Source organism: Acanthochromis polyacanthus, chromosome 12, assembly GCF_021347895.1.
Source record: "Acanthochromis polyacanthus isolate Apoly-LR-REF ecotype Palm Island chromosome 12, KAUST_Apoly_ChrSc, whole genome shotgun sequence".
Taxonomy (NCBI): domain Eukaryota; kingdom Metazoa; phylum Chordata; class Actinopteri; family Pomacentridae; genus Acanthochromis; species Acanthochromis polyacanthus.
The window spans coordinates 34,350,418-34,371,101 of NC_067124.1; the positions used below are offsets into that span (position 1 = coordinate 34,350,418).

The 20,684-nt window shown below is 41.1% G+C and overlaps 3 protein-coding genes across 3 annotated transcripts in view; all 3 read right to left on the reverse strand.

The window, feature by feature from the left end:
- kif13a (kinesin family member 13A) overlaps positions 1-3,625 on the reverse strand; it is a 53,680-nt gene extending 50,055 nt beyond the window's left edge. Inside the window, 2 exon segments of the mRNA XM_022215823.2 lie at positions 2,930-3,020; positions 3,254-3,625. Of these exon segments, the coding sequence (XP_022071515.2) occupies positions 2,930-3,020; positions 3,254-3,308 (146 nt within the window). The 5' untranslated portion in view covers positions 3,309-3,625.
- Positions 3,626-4,761: 1,136 nt separating this feature from the next.
- LOC110966461 (E3 ubiquitin-protein ligase NHLRC1) lies at positions 4,762-6,836 on the reverse strand. Its single transcript, XM_022215830.2, has one exon. The coding sequence runs from the start codon at positions 6,587-6,589 to the stop codon at positions 5,357-5,359; it is 1,233 nt and encodes a 410-aa protein (XP_022071522.2). The 5' UTR covers positions 6,590-6,836; the 3' UTR covers positions 4,762-5,356.
- A 406-nt stretch (positions 6,837-7,242) lies between these two features.
- On the reverse strand, positions 7,243-20,316 carry ptdss1a (phosphatidylserine synthase 1a). The gene is made up of 13 exons (XM_022215072.2): positions 19,921-20,316; positions 18,275-18,366; positions 17,934-17,978; positions 17,718-17,842; positions 17,451-17,609; positions 17,066-17,217; positions 15,786-15,927; positions 12,339-12,451; positions 12,158-12,223; positions 11,686-11,785; positions 11,440-11,508; positions 8,995-9,061; positions 7,243-8,847 (listed from the first exon to the last, which is right to left on the reverse strand). The coding sequence occupies exons 1-13, from the start codon at positions 20,100-20,102 to the stop codon at positions 8,753-8,755; spliced, it is 1,407 nt and encodes a 468-aa protein (XP_022070764.1). The 5' UTR covers positions 20,103-20,316; the 3' UTR covers positions 7,243-8,752.
- Positions 20,317-20,684: the final 368 nt, after the last annotated feature.

Consider the following 20,684-nt stretch of genomic DNA (forward strand, 5'->3'; position numbering starts at 1 on the left):
ACGGACATGCTGGGGCATGATGGATGTAATACGGCCCCATTGTGTTGAGTCGAAGGTTATTTTCTTGTCGAGATTCTCCACCACTCATCCCCCCACGCAGACACCAGCCTCAGGTATTTCCCCGCCTCTCCGCCCCCACCTTGATTGTGTCTAAAACGCCGAAAGCAGAGCAAGAGTGGCGCGTGAAAACCGAAAACCTTGTTCCCAGATTCCCGTTTCAAATGTGCCGTTGGTGCCAGCTTAACAGGCAGATGAAAGACGAAACTAGGGGGAAACTTAACCTCTCGCCCCGAAGTCACAATCCAATGTTTCGTTCGTCTGAGATTATTGTTCGTTTCTCAGAGAAATCGGAGAGGAGGGTGGAGGTCACGAGTGGAGCCATAATGCTCCGTGGTGCAGAGAATGAGCCTTCAAAGGAAATCATTTATATTTCTTCAAATTCTTTATGTCTTTATGCGACTCACATGTTTTAGGCTGTCTGATCAGCCCGATTAAGCACAATCTGTTGAGTTCTGGAGGCCTAATTGATGATCCAGTGTGGAATCAGCCCAAAATTTGAAGGCATATTTAGAATTTCTCGGTAAAACACACAGATATAGACAGTTAGTCCACAAAAATATCCGTTACTGCTGCTCCCTTTCCGAGCCTGCGCCTGAACATTCCCACGAGAGAAAGAGAAATAAGTTCCCATGATCTCCGCCCCTGCAGCCATATTTGGTCTGCTAATACCCACTAAATCTGACACATTTCCAACACATAGGAACAGGTGTCTTCAAAACAAGGCTCCAGCGATCAGGGTATCCCCGTTCTGCGGCTCCACACGCAGCAGAAAGGAAAATTATATGGTTTAAGAAAACCATGGCAGCCTAAACACAGAGACCCAAAACACACACAGCACCGGCACTCAAACGTTAACAAGTAATTATATGCCTGGACACCGCTATAGAAGGAGAAATGTGACATAATAAAGCCAGAGTGAATCAGAGCCGCTGAAGGTCAGGGTCACTTTACAGCTTTGAAAGGGTGGAACTGAATGAATCCACTAATCTCTGAAGGAGCGATACTGCATCTAAATCAGATATGGAATCTTCCGCTGCATGAGAATGTGAAACGCGTTTGTGTCTCAGTCATCATCATGGCAACAGGTAGGAGTGGAAACACACAGAATCAACAGAGAATCTGTAGCCATCCTGCATCCGACTGACCTTTCCGCTCACAACAGCTTGTTGTAGTTGTTAAGCGTTCTGTTCCACATACGTTCGCTTTGTGCGCCTTTCTGCTTAATTGCCTGGAAAGCAGCCATTGTGTGGCAATTTCTGTGCTGATAATTGCCTTAAATACAGGTTAATGTTTGGACACGAGCTGCTGCTGCTGCTGCTGCTGCTGCTGGAGGGGAGGAGGAGGAAGACGAGGACTGAGCTCATTTGCCATTTCATGCTAGTTGCAGCAGAGAAAGTGTTACAGGAGTGGATGTGGGTCATGAGAAAAGCCTCAACCGCCTTACATCTATTCACCTTCTGTGACTTCATCTTCAGATGCGGCCTGCAGAGCTGTTTGTACGTCTGAAATGGAATTAAATGAATGATAAATCACAGCAAAGCACTGTTTTTCATCTAAATGAGCATGCTTCTAGATTTATTTTTGCGCCTGTGGGTAATCAGGTCAGCCGTCTAATCATGTGTGATGCGGAGGAGAGCTAACGAACCAAAACTGTACAGAAGCCCTGGGTGAAAAGAAACATCTCTCACTATTGAAAACGGGCATTAAATTTAACAAATCTGGCTTCTGACTGTAGACATCTCCTCGGAACGGAGATCTCTGGTGACCTTCAGCGCAGATAGTGCCTGAAACCATAAAGGATGCATATCTACACTTTTTGCACCTCATGCACCTTGTATTGTACCTTGTATGGTTCTTAATACACCAAATAAGCTATCTGAGCTTTTCTTCACTGATCTTTAGCATGAGAACTTCTGGAGCAAAAATGCAACGCTGGTTGAACACGACTTTGAGCAAAAGTTGCGCAATTGTAATGCGATTATCAAATCACAAAGGCTGTTAATTTGGGATATGCACGTCTCCTTTTGGATTTCATCACTTTTTAGCTCAGCTAAGTGTGCAGCAAAAATAGCAACTTGAACTAGAGCTGCACAACTGCAATTTTAAACAATGCAACTCGCAACTCACAAATGCAGTCTGGGATATAAATCGTGCATCTTCATGACGTCCCCCTTGTGTCATAGTCGCACTCTTGACGCTTATCCCATCCATCACATGCTTTACATGAACTTCACGGTGATTATTAAACCATATCTTGTCAACACCTGTTATAAAAATCACAATTACACATTTCCCTCCACATCATTCGGCCTTGTTCCAAACACAAATTACGCCTGACTCTGGAGATTTACACCGATGCCCTGAGGCCAACACAACAATCTCAAGAACGTCTTCACGCCAAACAGGCTTCGACCTCCAACCTCGCCTCCGCCGGATGTGCTAAAATATCAGGTTGGTGCGATTGTGCTGAGATGATTGGGAGGTATTGGAAAGTTCACATGAATTGCATAACGGAATATCGAGTTGCAAGCAGGTGGGGTGACAGACACCACGTCCTCTGCAGTGCAGTATCCCCAGTTACACCACATTTACTGGCAATATTGACGTGATTTGTTGAGAATTTAAAGATCAATGCAGCTTCAACCCCAGGATCACGCAGGTGCTGTTTTGGGGGGATTTTTGGTGCAGGAGCTCCCTGGATAGATGTGCTAATCAGGACTGGAGAGTGAAATCGTGTCTTTTTCCTGCTCTGCACTGCAAACACTGTTACTTCGATGCACTAACAGATGCCTGAACAATCCTCCTCCACTCCTGTTCCTCTCTTCATCTGCAAACACACACTTCTTGGCAGCAGTTCAGCTTTGTTTACCTGTTCTCTCCCTTTGCATTGGAGGGTGGTGGGTGCAGAACTGTTTGGTTGTCCTCCATGTCCACGACGCATTTTGTGTTCAGTTCAATTTCTGCAGAGAGAAGTTTGTTGGGACAGTAAAAGCACAATTGCGGGGGTGTGAGGAGTGCAAAAAAAGACAAAAAAAAACTGCTCGGACCGTCTTTATAACTCACTTCAACCCTCATAACTCAAACTGAAAGCAGCAATGGCGAAGAAAGCATGGAAAAAACTTTATGATAATGTGGCGTGATTCCGAGAAAACAGAAAATAACGCAAAGACAAAAGCGTCGTTAAAGCACTTACCCCTGCGGTTCATGGGCCGGACTCTCACTGCAACTTTTACCTTTGTATCCGACATTTTCGTCCACTTTTTCACTCCCACCCTGCCTATGCGCCGAGCTATCAATGTATAGTCTGAGGATCCCCCGACAAGAAGCCCGGATTTGTGCCGGAAAAAAAGGGGCAACGGCGCGTCAAACAAGCCCAAAAAGCGTCCAGACTTCGAGGAGAACTGCGGGGAAAATGTTCATTTTTTGCTTTATATCCATCTGGGTTCGGTTCTTGTGCAAATCCAGCGCTCTGCTCCAGCCCCAGACAGCATCCCCACCGCCATCTTCCACTGGGAGCACGACTGCTCTCCCTCCTCTGGCGGACTGGAGAGGCTGTGCCAAACGGGGGGGAACGGATTTACGCACCGCGCCGCTTACCGGAGGGGGAACCGAAGGACGAGGAAAAGCGTGGCTCTGGTTGGCTGACAAGTTAGATCCCAGACAGAGACGGTAAGATTTAAGTCTGAGGAGGTGAAAGTGAAGCACAAAAAGGCTTCAGTAAGTTTTAAAATCTAACATATGACCAGCTGGTGGTCAGCTCTCATATAACACACAGACACAGTGAACTACTTTGTCTGTTATTTTTGTTTGTCATTATGAAAAACTGCAACAACAATAATAATAATTTAAAAACAACTATAAATAACTGTATTGTGTGCAAAAACATCAAAAAATATCTTAGAAATTCATATAATAATACTAATAATAACAATAATGTATTGCTGGGATCATAATGAGCTGTGCTACACTGTAAAAAAATCTATACTTTTGTGGAGTTTTATCTTTTATTTTGTTGATTTTTCCCATATTTTTGTAATATCAATAAAATTAAAGAAATAGATAGTGAATTTTATGTGTGATAAGAAAATAGATAAATAAGCCTTACTGTGAGCTATCTAATTTTACAGATTTCTAAATTTATTTTAGATTTTTTTTTCCTGTTTTTGACATATCTAGAAAATTACAAAAATAATACATTAAATGTACATGACTAATGAAAATTATTATAATTACTATTATTATTATAAACAATAATTTTAAAACATAAAAAATGATTTTTTGTGTATTTTTGACATACAAGAAAATATTAATAAAATTGTAGAAACAGAAAGTAAATTTAAATATTATTGTATAATAATGTTATTAATAATATACAAATAAATTAATTCATAAAAAGAGCTATATTATAGGCTACACTGTAAAAACAACATCTGTAATTTTACAAAAAGTTGTAGTTTTTAATATTATTGGTATGAAAAAGAAAGAAAAAGAAGAACTGTAATACATGCTACGCAGTAAGAAAAATATTTTATAGGTTTTTCCTTTTAATGTCACTTTTTTTTCTGCAAACACACAAATATCAATGTAATTATAAAAATAGTGTGAATTTACATGTATGATAATAATAACAATAACAATAATGATAATGCACACTTATGAAGAGCTGTTTTATGTGCCACACTCTAAAAAAAAAATCAACAATTTCACAAAATCTTTACTTTTATTTGATAGATTTGTTTTTCCCATTTCCACAAAACTAAGAAAAGAAAGAAACCAGAAAGTGTCTGCGTGAGTTGTGGAATTTAAACTCAATCACAGGAAACTCTGATCCTCAAATTTTTGAAAACATATGTTGACCTGTGACCCTGCAGGTGTCAGGCCTTATGTGTGGACACGTTGTTGAAACTTTGAGTGCATTTTGCTTCTCAAATAGTTTCACTTTTGCGTTCTTTTCCTTGTAACCTCATTACCTCGTGAGCTCTGACATTTACTTTGGTGGGATCTCAGGCACAGACGGAACATTTTATTAAATAATGTTTTATTTTCAGACACTATGACATATAACATAATTGCAGACTTAACACAATATTATCCGTGTACTGACTTCACTGTCTGCATAAGAAAAATACAATCCAGCATCTGTTTTCTTGACATTTACAAACTAAACCAGTGTTTTCATTTCATTTATCACATTTCGTGTAAAACTAAACTTGCATTTAGAAATAAAGAAACTCAGAAACATATAGTAAATATCGCCTATTAATTTACTCCAGCTTTGTGTTTGCTCATGCATAATCTACACCAGGGGTCCAGTGTCAGATGTAGCAGAATAAACCTTCACTGAATGGTCTCCACTGTCCAGGGTGATGAGCGTGTTGTTCAGTAGCACCAACCCAACGGGGCGGATAAGATGATCTGCTATAAGTGGAGTTAAAACTGGGCCATTCTGGAGCTTCCCCAAACTACAAATCATCCCCTGATTAGAGTCGATCACAATCACATCTCCATCTCTGTCGAACGCGACTCCTGACATGTTCAGCTTCATCGTAGACTGCAGGGCCAAGCTGAAACTGTCAGTCTGGTAAAGGAGGTGGAAGTCTTTAGAAAACACTCTCAGCCTTCTGTATTGGTGCCGCTCTGTTGCTCCATGCTCCATCACTGCTGTGTTCCCGGTTAGCCGACAGCAGGCCACGGCTTTGGGACACTGAAGATCCGAAATGGGTGTTTGACGCTCCAGAATGACTCCTGGATGATTGTAGTCCACTTTCACCTGGGACAGTGTGCCGGCCTGGACGTCTGAGACCAGAATCTGCCCACAGCTGTCAGTGTCCACACCCCAGGGCAGCTGGAAGGAATCCTTCACGGTCACCATGTGATTGCCCCTGGAGGTGAAAACCTTCACAGCTCTATCCCCTGCATCCGTCACCACCACGTGCCCACTGGGAGTCACAGCCACGTCTATCGGGTAACAGATCTCCCCGTTGGCTTTTCCTTTTTGCCCAAAACTCTGCAGCTTCCTCCCCTGTAGATTAAACACCACCACTCTTTTTTTTCCATCATGCACCACGACTATCGACCCAGAAGACCCCAAAACTGCAATCCCAGTGGGGTTAATAAGAGTCCCCCATCCACCAAAAGCAGCATGGAGGTGCAGAGTTGTGCATGTCGGGCCTGCAGCCAACGTAAATCCTCCTCTTGACCTGTGAGGAGGAGATGCAGGAGGAGGAACCCGAGACAACAGAAGCTCCTGCAGGTCACCAAGAACCTGGCAGTGGGAGGTGCTGTCAACAGTGCACAGATGCCGACAGAACGGGCACTCCAGCTTCCTGAGGAGAGGGTGGGACAAAGCCGTGATGCATTCCAGACACAGAACATGGCCACAGGAAAGGTTCTGCGGCCTGCGCTCCCTCTGCTGAGTATTAAACATCTCGAAGCAGACTTTACACTCCAGCAGGTTGATCTGGATCTCTCTCAGGATCCCCTCAGGACTCAGGCAGCCACGGCGTGCCAGACCAGGACTCTCGGCCATGACCAAAATATCCTCAACCTACTGAGAAAGTCAGGCAGTGGATGTACTCTGTAGGAAGCTCAGGAAACCAGAAATGTAACACTGGTGATATAAATGAGCTGAAGAGTCGGTGTTAAAGCACAGAACCGAAACAGTTTTGTGTGTACAGCCATGTCCTGTGATTTTAGGCCGAGAAAATCACGTGACGTGTTCCACAGCACTGAGGCTCTCTGCTGCCCTCCTTTGGAAATCAGCTCACACACATTGGAGAAGCAAGTAGTAGCAAAACTAATCCTTACATGTGTGTTAGATGATAAAATAGAAACATGTTTAATTTGATTCGAATCTGGAAAACTTCCCTCTCGGCTCACGTTTAGGATAATTTGCCATTTTCCAAAGAAGAAGCGAATGCACCTTCAAATGCATCTTGTCATAGGTCAGCATGAGGCAGCTATTTCCGTCTGGGTTTCATGGCGTGCAGACGGAGTGAAATCTGACCCGACATGGGCAGTGCTTGAGTCAGCCAATCCAGCACTCCTTTGCTGCTGCAGGACACTCTTCAGAGGTCGAACAAGGTCACCCAGGACTTGCCGTTTTTAAGAAACAGCCTCCTGCTATTGTGAACGAGGCATTTGAAGGCATTTAGTGTTGAAAGCAAGAGCAAAAACACACGATTAAGAGGAAATGTAAAACATTTTTAATATGTTTTCAGAATTCACAGTGAAAAAGAACAGCACAAGTCGTTTCTTTTTTTTTTTAAGCTGAATTGTTTTTTTTGGCAAATGACATCTAAATCCGGAGACAATGTACCATTTACAGTGTGTAATGTTGCACTGGAAGCTGGTCCTTTTCACAGAGGTCGATGTCTGGATTGTCAAGGATTATGAGGGATATATTTATACTGAGACGATGCCGGCGGAGCAAATGAAAATAAACCATCGATAAAGCACTCGAGGCCAGAAGAATCAAACACAAAAAAGCTCAGATTTAATCTCTTACAAACTGAGATTTAAAATAATAAAAAGAACATGCAAACAGGCACATGGGGTGAATTAAAATGTTACTATGACTGAAACTGAACAATACTGGTGTCCTGCTGTGTGGTGCAATATTCTTTTCACTACTTTTGTAACCTTTTTTCTACAAAAACATTTGATTTGACACAGCCATGCAAATGCAGTAACCACAAGAACGGTAAAAGAAAAGCCACCTGCACACGCGGACCAGGGAGAACCCGACGACACATGCAGGAATCTGAAGAACTGCCCTCTCTTATGAGTACAGTAAAAAAAATTAAAAAATAATAGCAGCCACAGATGGACAGGGGGAGTAAAATCACTCAAGGTCACGACGATTCACGAAATACTCGCAACATTACAAAAATGTACAGTATTTTCAAGAGAAAACATTCTGCAAAGTGCTTCAACTGTGTGCTTTGCTGTGTTACAGGTCAAACACAAAAACCTCAGTCAACGTTTCTATCGAGCAAAAGCTGTACTGCATCGAAGTCATGCCCACATTCAAGTTAAAAACACCAAACAGTGAACATCTAGGATGGAACTAGACAATCAATGACAGATATTTAAAAAGAAAAAAAAAAAAAAAGACTTCTCTGTGCTATAAACATAGAGGCTCCGATCGAAGTGATAAATTCTACATAATGGCTTTTTAACATAGAAATGTGTCGAACCAACATACTGGAGTTAAAACTGTACATCAATAATGATACTGTATCATCGGATAAATGTTTGTAAATTATAGTTTTTCAGCTACAGTGATCATGCAGTCACACCTACAATAGGCAGTTTTTATTGCCAGACACACACTCACGCAAACTACCACTCTTCCTTACTCTCTTTCACACACAAAGAAACCTGTGATCAGTGGTTTAGGAGCTTTTTTTTTCTTCTTTTTTTTTTTAACGACCACAGCACAGTTTCTCTTGTGCGTCTCTGCAGCCTGAGCCACTGTGCGCTCTAATAACACTGCGTGGACACGTTCATCCACCTAAGTCTCTGCTGTCTGCGCTTCCTCTGCCGTAGGGGGGGGCCTTTCTAGACTTCAATTACAGCCGGAAGTGGTCGTTTCTTCATCTTTCAGCCCTCCCTTCTCAACCTGTAATCCTTCACACTTCGGAGTGAGTTCAGGAGCCACCCAGCACACACAGCCAACCGGCTCCAGTTCCTACTGGCCGTCGAGGCCGTTAATGGATTTGCTCTTTCCTGAGCCCCTCCCTCTTCGTCTGGCTGTGGGGCTGTCGCCGTCCACATCTGTCTCTCCTGAAACATCAAATGTTTTCAAACTGAGTGTATAGTAGTAAAACACCATTCCAAACACTAGATGTCGCCCCTTTACAACATAAACGGATAAAAAAATCCATGCAGACTTTTATGAGTGTGTGGCTAATTGGAGTAAAGTCACCGTACCTTTAAATCCCTCGGACACGTGGTCAGCAAACTCTGTGTAATTGCTGTCCTCGCATTCTGAGAAGCTCTGCGAGAGGATAAAAAGGGGGGTTTAGACACATGACACACATACCTTGAACTGAACAGCTAACTGACCCTTTGCAACTTTCCCAGAGCAGCGACTGATAAGAATCAGTAAAGGGAAAAACCCTGGGAGTTCACACTCACTGAGCATCTGCTGATGTGAGTGTTTGGACACAGACGCGGCTTGTTTTTCAAAAATAGGTGTCAGTTTGTCACAGCTTTATTTAGACGTGACGAGACTGTTATAGGAAGCCACCAGCTTGTGAAAAATGTCCCTGCCGTTTCTGTTCTCTCACAACCTGCCACAGTGACGGATTTGGAAACTTATTTTGGGGTAATTAACGGACCGTCCTGAGCTTGAGGGACGACACTTCCATAAAAACTTTTCATCAATCTTATTTCCAGTTAATCAAATAGAGAAATAATACCAAGAATAACAACATGAAAGTATTTATAGGTGGAAGATTGTGAAAAGCACACAAAAACCGCGAGTGATCATGACGAGGAATTCTGCTGTGGTAGTTGTAGCACAGAGGCTGGATGAAAAGTGTGTCAGTATGAGAGAAATGAAATCACATTCTGACACACTTTGGTTTCTTATTTCACAGTGAATGTTACGGTTTACCAGATGTGCACAGACTAATACATTATTTGGGCAACAACTGTTGAGAATAACCCAGGATAAGAGATCCTTTCAGTGGACATATTGTATATTTATGATTTTAACATTGAAAATTCTATGCATGTGTCCTGATCATTTATCCAACTACAGCAATAAAATGTGTTTTCATTGTTACTTAACTACCTGTTGACATATTTTTATGTTAGTTTTACTCACGTTTCATAGTTTTACTTTAATAGTTGGAGTAAGTTGTTCTCTAACGCCTCCATATACACATTAATGTCTTAAGAGAAAACTCTCCAAGACATGACAGAAAAATATACTGACCACAGTAAATGGATTAGCCTTCTACAGTGCTGTCAAGTGAAGACAAGTACGCATTGTCCTTTGCCGTTAGATCCTGATCGATCTGGCCTCCGCGTTGAGGAAAACTTATTAATTATTGAAGAGAACATTGTGTTGTGCATAAATGTGCACAACTTTCTCTCTTTGCAGACGCTTGTATGGATCCTGCTGCTTTCTGTTCCTGCAAGTATTTAATAAAAATCAGTGCAAAGACTCCTCCAAGCAGCTGGAAACAACATGTTTAAGTTCAGCTCCTGTAAATGCTTTGAGGTCTTTGTGCATTTCCATCACACATTTTTTCTTTATTACTTTCAGTCTGTATTCCAGCTGTCCTAACAAAGTATTTCATGCAGTATGTATACAACTAGAACATCCTACTTCTACCAGGGTTTCTGCACAAATCAGCCAGTCAATTTTAATGCTTTTTAATGCCATTTCAATGTTATACTGTAAAAATTTTAATGGCGCGACCACGAACTCAACAAATCACACGGGTTTATTTTTTTGTAAAAGATGATTTTTATATGAAATCTGTCCCTACATTTCACTATTTCTGAATCTGGAAACCACACCTGACCACCCACGGGCTGCAGTCATTCTCTGAAATCCACATTTTCTAGCCATTTTTGCTAGAATTTGCATTTCGACCCTTTCCCAGCAGCTTTTGGCAATAGGACCCGACCAGTCGGAACAATCATCGCAATTCTTCAGCATGTTTACGCGGATGCACATATCCAACAAACTGCAGTCTATAATTATATATTATTGTCAAATATTTTTCTTGAAAACCGTAGAAAGAATTTTTAATGCCAATGAGAATCAAATCTAATGATTTTTGATGCCATTTAAGGCCTTAATTTTTGCAGAATCAACTTAATGACTATTAATGCTTTGTAATGCCCTGCAGAAACCCCGTCTACATAATAATGCATCTTAAACGCAGTCAGCAGTGCAAAATCAGCTGTTATCTGTCTGTATGTGACGTAAATGCACAGAGGATTGTGGGTCAGAAATGCCAGAAAATCATGCATTCTTGTTGTAGCTACACATCATTACAGGCATTTATTGCTGCTTTCACTTGCACTCACTGAAACTTGGACGTCGGAGTTTCAGCGAATGACCTTGACCTATCTGATTAGATGTGGCCAATAAGATTTCAAGGGTGACCGTGGCCCCTTCCTGGAGGCGCCACTGGTGGGATACGTTAGGTTTCACACGTGGCATGTGAAATGTTTTTCTGGACACTCACAATGTCGTCCCCCACAGCGCAAGAGGAAAAATATTTTCACAGGAAATTCTAAAGAAGAATCTCGTGGATGTGATCATAGGGAGGCAAACAAGTCATCTGCGCACATTTACTTTTGCTTGGTAAATATTGCCAAGTCTGCAGGAGTCCGACGGAGCAATAAACATACCTTTTCCCTTGGACCATACGTCTCTGCATACCAAACCATTCCATACAGACACAGGAATGTAATGAAGGCCTAAAAACAGATCAAAGGTGGCAGACTGTTCAAAGATTCATGGAGAACGCAAAATCAAAAGCTTACAGCAAGGAGAACTTTTGATGCTAAAAAAATGACAGTGTGTTGGTGGTTAAGGCACAAGATTTTGTATATTTTAAAAACACGACAGCCCGTCTAACTAACAGCAGATCTTACCAAACACAAGAGCCAGAGGATCACGTAGAGGATCTGTGTTTTGGAGAACAAGTCCTGTCCAAACTTAATACATGCCAAGGCCTCCAGAAAGGCTATTGCCCTGTGAATAAGGGGAGAAAAAACAGATACACCTCTGACCCACATGCAGGGAAAAATTTAACCGGGAACATGACAAATACGTCGGTGTTACCCGAGAGCAGCTGGGGTAACGTACTACTGTTTTTGTATAACGGCATTCCTGATGTAGGTCAACGGACTGACAGCTCAGACCTTGACTGAAGCTGTGAAATGCCCGAACAAATACCCCTGTTTACACCACCTGCCAGATCAGTTAACGTTCTTACAGTTCGCCTCTTTTATCTGCCATCGCTGCCTGTTTCTGTCACGTTATGTGTATACGATACGCCGCTGTTTTCATGTAAATAGAAGGTGTAGTAGAACTGACTCAGGTGTACAAACAGGTTTAACTTACCCAAACACCCAGCACTGGGTCCCAACTCTCTTGCACTGTGTGTCTGTAAGGTAGGCGTAGTACTGCCTGAAGCAAAAACAAACACAGTGCAACCGTAAGAAAATCCCACCAGCAGTCCCGCTTACTTTCTGGCCTCACCACGAACCTGTCTGTCAGGCTGTGGAAACATGGAAAACGGTACCTGACAGTCGGAGCTGTGATGATACCGACGAACAGGATTCGACACCAGCTCAGAGCGTGGCTCGCAGGAAAGACGAAAATGTGCTTGAGGAAGAATGTGTTCAACTCTGTTAGCTGTGAAAGAAAAAAAAAAACAGAAAACAATAAAGATTATTATAGAAAGCTATAGGTACACTTACAGTCTGTAATTACTAGGGCAGAACAATACTTGTGTTTGCTTTGCATTTAAACAGAATAAAAACTAAAAATTGCATTTGATATATAATCCCTCAAACATGACTGTGGGCTCATTTCATACAGCAATATGAAGTCCTGCAGCACATCAATGACTAGAAGTAGAAAGAAATCAAAAATGTCTTCTGTACAGTAAGGCAAAGTTATGACACCATGAATCACTGAAAAAATACAAAAAACTGAAGTAAAGTAATTTTCTAAAAACTACTAAAAACCCGACAACTTAGAAAATATATTCAAAGTAGTGTTTTACCAAAAGTGGATAAAATAATTGTGGCCCTGCGTGCTAAAGATATTCTACAAGTTATTGAAACCTCGACAAGCTGGGCAGCTCATCACACTGCTTTACACTTATTTTGCTTTGATTTTAGAGGACTTGCTGTCAAATATTTAAGGCATCATGATTTTAAGTTTAGATTAGACAACTCATGAGTAGTTCAAGGACCACATGAAAGTTATGTGCAATACTGCTTTTATGTGTTTTTATGCACAATATTGTTTTTATGTGTTTTTTGTGCAAGACTGGTAGCACAGCTTTAAGTCCAACACAAATTTTCCCAAGTGGGACAATAAAGTATATTGAATTGAATTGAATTGAATTGAATTGAAAATCCCATCATTATTTCCATTTTTACAGCTTCTTGCTCTGCTAAATGGTGTAGCTCTAGCGTTTTTTTTAATGATGACTGTCATCTACTAACAACTTTTAAGGTTCAGAAACAATTACACGCAATTGTTTTACGCATATTGACACCCACTATAAGGACTGATAGATGCCTGTAGTAGTTCTCTAGTTTTTGTAGTCATCCATCCAGGAAGAGAAACAAACACTTATTTTACTGTTTAAACATCACAAATGCGCTCAAACGCCCTCAGACTTGACAGTCACACATTTCAGTTTCAGAACTCTTTAAATTCAAGCCAACTGTGTTACAGTAAACACAACAGGGATGTTCTGAGTAAGACAGTAGTGGGTGAATTATTTCTGCATTCCACTTAAGATGCTCTAGTTTCAGGCTCTTGCTATTATGCATGCTGGCTCAGTTTCAAAGCTTACTGGGACAACTGAACAGAATGGAGCCTTTTTTAACAGTTTTTGCAAAACCTGTGCTTTTTTTTTTTTTTTTTTTTTTTTTTACTATGGTTCATTAAAATGTGTACTTCATTGCTGCTTAACAATGCACATACATTTTTTTTTTTGCATGAAAAGGAACTCATTATTCTGTAATGGTGCTTCCACATACAGTCACGCGTATTTAAAGTTGAACACTTCCTAATAAAAAATACCGCTGAAGCAGAAAATGAGCTGGGTATAGTTGTAAATACAGAATTTTTGGTAGTATATGTACTTTAGGTTTATGTTAATATGTACTGTAATGGACTAGACAGTTTATTCTCAATTCATTTAACAATATCTTTCATATTCTGGCACGTTTCTTCAAACTATTGCATCTTCTCTTGTCATGAGCTGACTTATTGTTCCACCATATGCCAGTCTTTGTTTTTAGGGACTATAAATCTTTGCACAGCAGCCATGCAGGACAAGCACAGGTGTTGTGAATAACATTTAACGAGGTCTCTGTTCCACTGCCAGTAGGACTGAGTGCACAAAAGAAGGGCGCTGAAACTGGCAAACATAACAGGAATGCAGCCATTGTTATTGTTGTGTACTTAGAAAACATAAGACAATTGTGATCGGATAGGAATGTATAAAATGTCGTCTGTCGCAATTTCATATTTTAAACAGTGATAGCTGACTGTTTTTATCCTACATCAAGGTCATTTACAGCAAAATGAAGGCAGAAATCTGATGGTTTTATGGTATTTATAATGATGAACGCTCCAAACCCAACAGCCCGCACACAGATTTGAAAGGTATGTCGTGTTTTGAAATATCACCAAAATTACACCAGTTACACCACAGAAACGACTGCTAGATTTGCAATTTTACGACAATTTTTTGTTGGGAACAAGAACCAAATCGAAGCTTTGAAATATAATCAAAATCACTTTCTTCTACATGCCTCAAAAAAAGCACCAGATTCTGAAAAAACTAAAAATTCTGCTCTCTACGGTACAACTGAGGAGCCTGACTCAGTTACAACCAACAATCGCAGGACTAAAATTCAGGAGCTATTCGGCTGAACTGCAGGCTGTGTTTATGCAAAGCAAGTATAAAAAATGAATTAAAAACACAACTACTAAGACATTTATAGTCTAAAGTCTCCATTTTCCCAGTATTGGTACCATCTGTGGGCACTTTTGGTAAAATAAAGAAGAAATTGAACCGATTTAAAGCATTTTAACGGTGTCATATGGCATAAAACACGTCTGAGTTCTCTCTGCTTCTAGCCTTGTTTGTGCTACTTCTCATGAGCAAACAATGAATAAAAACAGGTCAAAGGCAGGGTTGAATTGCTTGTAGAATGTTTTGCACCTTTACACTGACCACAGCATACAAAAATGTGACACCTATTTATATCTATTTGAGTTGAAGTTGGGACACAAACAAGATTCTCTTTCAATGCAAGTCAGATTTGGATAAACCTGTTGAAAACAATAACAGCAGTGTATTTGTTGGGGACTTTGTCAAAGTCCCATTCATCCACACAGAGATAATGAGGGGGAGGTCTGCAGCAATGTTATTCACTCATTTGGCCCAAAGCCCGAGTGGTTGAACTCCGTGAAGAGCAGCTAGAGTGTCGTCACGCTGAGCAGAGCCGAGCCATCCCCCATCACTTCAACTGACTCTCAAAGGCTGGTAATTACTATTTAAGGCCTCGAGAGACTTGTCAACTGCCTGAGTGAGGAAGAGGGGAGGCTGGTGGCGTTTCATCACCAAACAAAAATCAGGAGAAACACCAGCCTTTAGCTTTCATCACCATGGCAGCCTGTGGCTAGAAACTCTAGCAGCAGAAAGTTGACTCTCCAGTGGAGAGCAGCAGAGCTTACTCAAGTTCTCCATCCATGGTTTTCTCATTACCATAAATTGCTCCCAAGTAATCCAGCCCGTCTCACTCTTATGGGATTAGCTGTTAATATGCACACAGCAGGACACTCGCTCATTATAAGCATCCATGTGGGACGGGTTTTGGGTTTCGGGAACTGAGCAGCCAATTAGATTAGCCGGGACTTAGCACGCAGAGCACATCGGATGATCTCCGACTAGTCAGCACTTGGTCACCGTGAGGAGGCGAGAGAGGATTTGACCCACCTGCCAGATGATCATGAACAGATAGACGCCCATGACCCGCTGCAGGGAAGACTTCGGGTCAAGCCAGCGCACATAAATCCAGCTGGCTGGGGTGAACTGCAGCACGGCTCGCTTGATCTTCCCCGTGGTGGTGTGGATGTCCCTGTTTGGGAAGCACAGACGGAGGATTACAAAGACTTGCAGATAGATTTACAGTAAGTATTATGTTAGTGCAGTAGACAAAGCCAGATGAAAGCAACGCCATCACATAAATCATTCAAGTCCACTCCTCGCTGATGAAGACGTGGGATGATTTTCCCAAAAAACTATTTCAGCTTTAGGTTGTATAGAAAATGCCTTGCTAGACCGGAATAGATTCTATTATAATATTGCTAAGTATCAAAGCAAATACACTGTGCTTTTTTGTCATATTTTATTTATTCTTAGCTACATTTTTTTGATCTTCTTACACAAAACATGAAACATGAGAATCTGTCTTTCATCTGGCTGACAATGACACCCTCGTTTAACCAATTAAAAAGCATAGAGGTAAAAAAAAAAATGTAAAAGTAAAAAGTAAATCCTTAAAATTCCAAAACCTTCTGACATTTTTATCTTTAAAATCACCAAACTTGATCACAGAAAGAAACCATAAAAATAGAAAGAATCTGTAACGGTCCATGAACTACTCATCTAGGCTTAAAAATCCCAACATTTAATCAAAATTTCTTCATTCTGCAAGTCTCATTTAAAAATTCACCATAAATAAAGCAGTTGCACTAATCAAATTTTAAAAAATGTACATGTGGTGACTGATTTTTTTCAATTTCTCTAAAATAATAATATATATTAATCAAAGACACTCAACTTTTTTTTAATGATTTCTAATAATTAAACTGTTATACTACAAAAAACAAGGCATTTTGAGGTTTCTTGTCTTCTAGTCATTGTTGTGCTGCTTCTATAGAGGTAGACGATTTTATATAGCAGTAAAAAAATGAGCAAAAGGCCCTCAAAAACGGTTTGGAGTTCATAGGGTTATGCCTAGTTTTTAGGCTCAGAGTTGTGGTAACATATACATGCTGATAGTGCATTACTTGCAGTATATGAGGTGTACTATTATTGAATTCATGCACCAGGCTACAATATAAATCCCCATTCAGTTTTCTTACAGTTAATACCACTGAAAAGGCAACCAAAATAGCCGGGTTAGTATTACTTATACAAGCTAAAGACGAACACAAAACTGGATAAAATTTAAAACACAGCTTTGATCAAATTTCCAGACCATAAATTCATACTTAATACTGGCCCAGTGGTAGGTCCTCATCTCCAAAAAGCGGCAGACAGTCATGCCAAGCCAGATTCCCCCTCCATTACACAGCAGAATGTCCAGAATCACTTGGTCCCACCAGCACTCAGCAAAGTTAGGCAACAGATGCATGAAGAAAAGCTACGGAGAAGAGAATGCAATGAGAGTGGACACCATAACTACATCAACTGGTTTCACTTTAGCCTGAAATATTTAATGTGTGTTATGTAAAATTATAGAGAACGGCCAAAACCCATCTTTTCTTGACTGGATAAACCACTTACATCACCAGCTTAAAAACTCTCCATTATAAAGAGAAAAGAGGCAGGCAGGCAGAGAGAAAGTGACAGGATGCCAAGCGTCCTAATCTGTACCTCAGTAAGCTCCCAGGTAATACTGATGGTCCAACACAGGCCGTAGCTTCGAATGAGAAGGGCCTTCATCCCCCAGCCCCAGAAATGGCTGAACGCGAAAATGTCAAAATGGCTCAGGATTCTCTCCCAGGTGATGACATGGCAGTTCACAGCATATTCCTGCAGGCAGCAGCACAGAGAGCCTCATTACAGTGATTGATAATCCCCTGATAGCAACTGGTGCATGTAAATCAATGGAGGGAATTATTTTTTTTTTGAATCACTCACCATTATGTCTGCCTCCCTCTTGGCATAGCGCAGATTTGGATCCAGCCAGTACATGAGTTGCTTCACCTGCTGCCAGTTGAGGAAGATGATGAAAACCAGGAACAGGAAGTAGAGGACACTCAGACCTGAAGGGAAGAAGGGCACAACATTCAGAAATGGAAAACAAACACCTAAACAAAAGCTGCCATCCTCTTGAGAGTTTTTGCAAATACTCACCAAAAACTATTCGCCATATTGCTGGATGAGGTCTTGTGAATGGACCTAAAATGAGGCATATCAAGCATATGAGTCACGGAATGGACTCCCTGAACATCTGGCTAACAATAGTGACCGAAAATAACACCATCACACCATGCTGACACCCTCAGTTTCAGATTTAGCTCAGTTCCTATATCCCTCTCATAATGAGGCACTTGTGTAAAGCGGGTTTTATTATTTACTGTTACAAAACCTGACTTCTTGTGTAGCGCCTACAGGCTAACTGGAATTAAAGTCCATTTAAATATGCTTGACTAAGTTTAACAAAGCAATAAATATCCTGTCCGGCGTTTGCTCACCATTAGGAAACGCCAAAACACTGATGACAAGGAAGAAGGAGATGACCAGAATGAGTCCCACCCAGAGGTTACTGTCGGGATTTCCATCATCTCTGTAGAGGAAAACAGAAAAAAATTCTCAATGACCAGTTAGTAATACTGAGGTGTCCTGAACAGCTTTACATGCCCTGTACAAGTGTAGTGGTGGCCAAGAGCCTCACAAATCCTCAAGCTTCAAAACACAACTGATAAATAACATTTTGTGAAACAGATGATTTCCTTTGTCACTACAGTTAAAGCCCAAAATCACTCATACCCATGCCAAATTTTGATTTAAAGTGCATTTTTATTCAACCAACAGGTTTCGTCTTGCTGGAAATGACATAAACAGACGAAAAAAGTTGATAAGACCTTATTTCAATTATCAATTTTAACTAGTTCTACTTCTTTGCAATCACTCATCTCCACTTCCTCCACAGATTCTGGATGGATTCAGGTCTGGACATTGCTTTTTCTTAACCATTTCAGCTCTATATTTCACATCATTGTCTTGTTTAAAGCTCCAATGCTGTCCAAGGACAAGATTTCCCCGATGTTTTCCTCCATTATCCTCTTTTCTCATGATGTCCTTTACATTGACAAGGCTGCCTGAGAAACACACATTTGACTGTGGGAATGGTGCTATTGGGGCTGATTGCGTGTCCTTTCTTACCTCAAATGAAAGCCACGTCCCTGTGTCCAAACAACTTTTATCTAATCTGACCACAGACCTAATGACGAAATGCATTCTTCTTTGTCCTATCTTGTTCAGTGTATACTGGAGTCTCTGCATTCTAATCTTGTTATCAGAATTGTACAGATTTATTTGGATGCTCTTGGTTGCTGATCCTTGGATTCTTCTTGGCCTCTTTTCTTTGTTGCCAGCACATGGTCAACTTTCACTTCCTACCACACCCTTGGAGCTTTTACACAGTGTGTAACTTTTTAATGATTTGTTCTGTGGCCGCTGGACCTTGGAACCACTTCAGTATTAATTTATAGCTTTTAAACGTCAACTCTATTTCACTGATATATCTTCTAGCAAGCTCAGTAAGATCTTTGGTTAGAACGAAGACTTGTAATTGACTAGTAACTGACTAGAGAACTACTGCATCAGCTGCTCTCAGATTACTACAGAGCATTAAATGCTTTAGAAAATGTATAGAAGCTACACTTACTCAACAATTTGAAACAATTACACGTGTTTCGAATAACAGCTAACAAACACAATCTTGTACTGCGTTTTGTCATTTTAAAGCATCATTTCCAGCTAGAAGAAACTTATTGGTCAAATAAAAATTCACTTTAAATCAAAACTTGACATGGGTGTGTACGATTTTGAGTTAAATTGTACGTTGTTTTAGCTAATGTGAGCTCAGGAAAAGGTGTTCACTACAGCATTAACGTTGTATAACTTATATTACACGTTTTCAGTAGCTTAGGTTGACTTTTAATGACAGTAGGGATTAGGAAAGTTGGTTCCCATAAGCCAGAAAAGCCAATGAAGAGGTGTAAAGCCAGTTAGCTAACCTCCCTGTGTACCTGCCTGAGCATCACTGCTGCTGCTGCTAGCCGAGCTAAGCTAACACCCCCGAAGCTAGCTAGCGTTAGCCGCGAAGAGGACTCACCTTGTAAACGCGAAATACATGAGACTGAGCACCGTGCATGTCAGCAGCGTGATGGTGTGCGGCCGGTAGAAGAATTCGATGGTGATATCCTCAACCTGCTGCTCGTTTATCATTCGGAAATGCATTCTATAGTTCACATCATCCTTGCTCAAGGTATGGGACCCGCTATACACGGACGCCATAGCGGGACGCAGGCAGCCAGGAGAGGAGCAGCAGCAGCAGCTTCTCACAGGAGAAAGTGATCCATCTCCCGGCAGCAACCGCCGACCAAAACACACCGAAACAGCCCGAATAAATATTTAAAGTTACATAACTCGCAAGCAGCAGAGGCAAGCTGCAGAGGGTTAAACAGGAGGGGGAAAGAGTTTTAGGGAAATTGTTAACTTTTGATTTTGATTGGTTGACATGTTTACTGGGGCGTGGTCCAAGGCGGAAGAGCTCCCCTTCATCATGTGCGCATTGTTTTTAGCGTGACTTCCATGCAAGGACGTCGAAGCATAACACATTTACGAAGACTGACTGAACTATTTAAACTATCAAGAAGCTATTAGCAGCTCGTGCAGGCTTTGGAAACCTGAGCGTAGCACGAACACGCAGCTATTTCAGTATCAAATGAATGCATTTCCTAGAATTCAGCTCTCACCGAATGGTGAATTTACTTGGTGTGATTTGATGTGTGTTCATCTCCCTCTTGTGGCTCCTCCTGTCATTTTTCATAGGACAGCATCAAAGTCCTCCCACCAATTTTCTACAGATTTGCAATG

What these genes read in the sequence shown, in the direction of transcription:
- ptdss1a (XM_022215072.2), bottom strand. Translation starts at nt 20,102, where the DNA reads ATGGCGTCCGTGTATAGCGGGTCCCATACCTTGAGCAAGGATGATGTG. An exon ending in TGTTTTGGCGTTTCCTAATG is followed by an intron (nt 17,979 to 18,274) that starts GTGAGCAAACGC and finishes GCCTCATTTTAG; the next exon opens with GTCCATTCACAAGACCTCAT. An exon ending in TCCTCTGGCTCTTGTGTTTG is followed by an intron (nt 11,509 to 11,685) that starts GTAAGATCTGCT and finishes ATCTGTTTTTAG; the next exon opens with GCCTTCATTACATTCCTGTG.
- LOC110966461 (XM_022215830.2), bottom strand. Translation starts at nt 6,589, where the DNA reads ATGGCCGAGAGTCCTGGTCTGGCACGCCGTGGCTGCCTGAGTCCTGAG.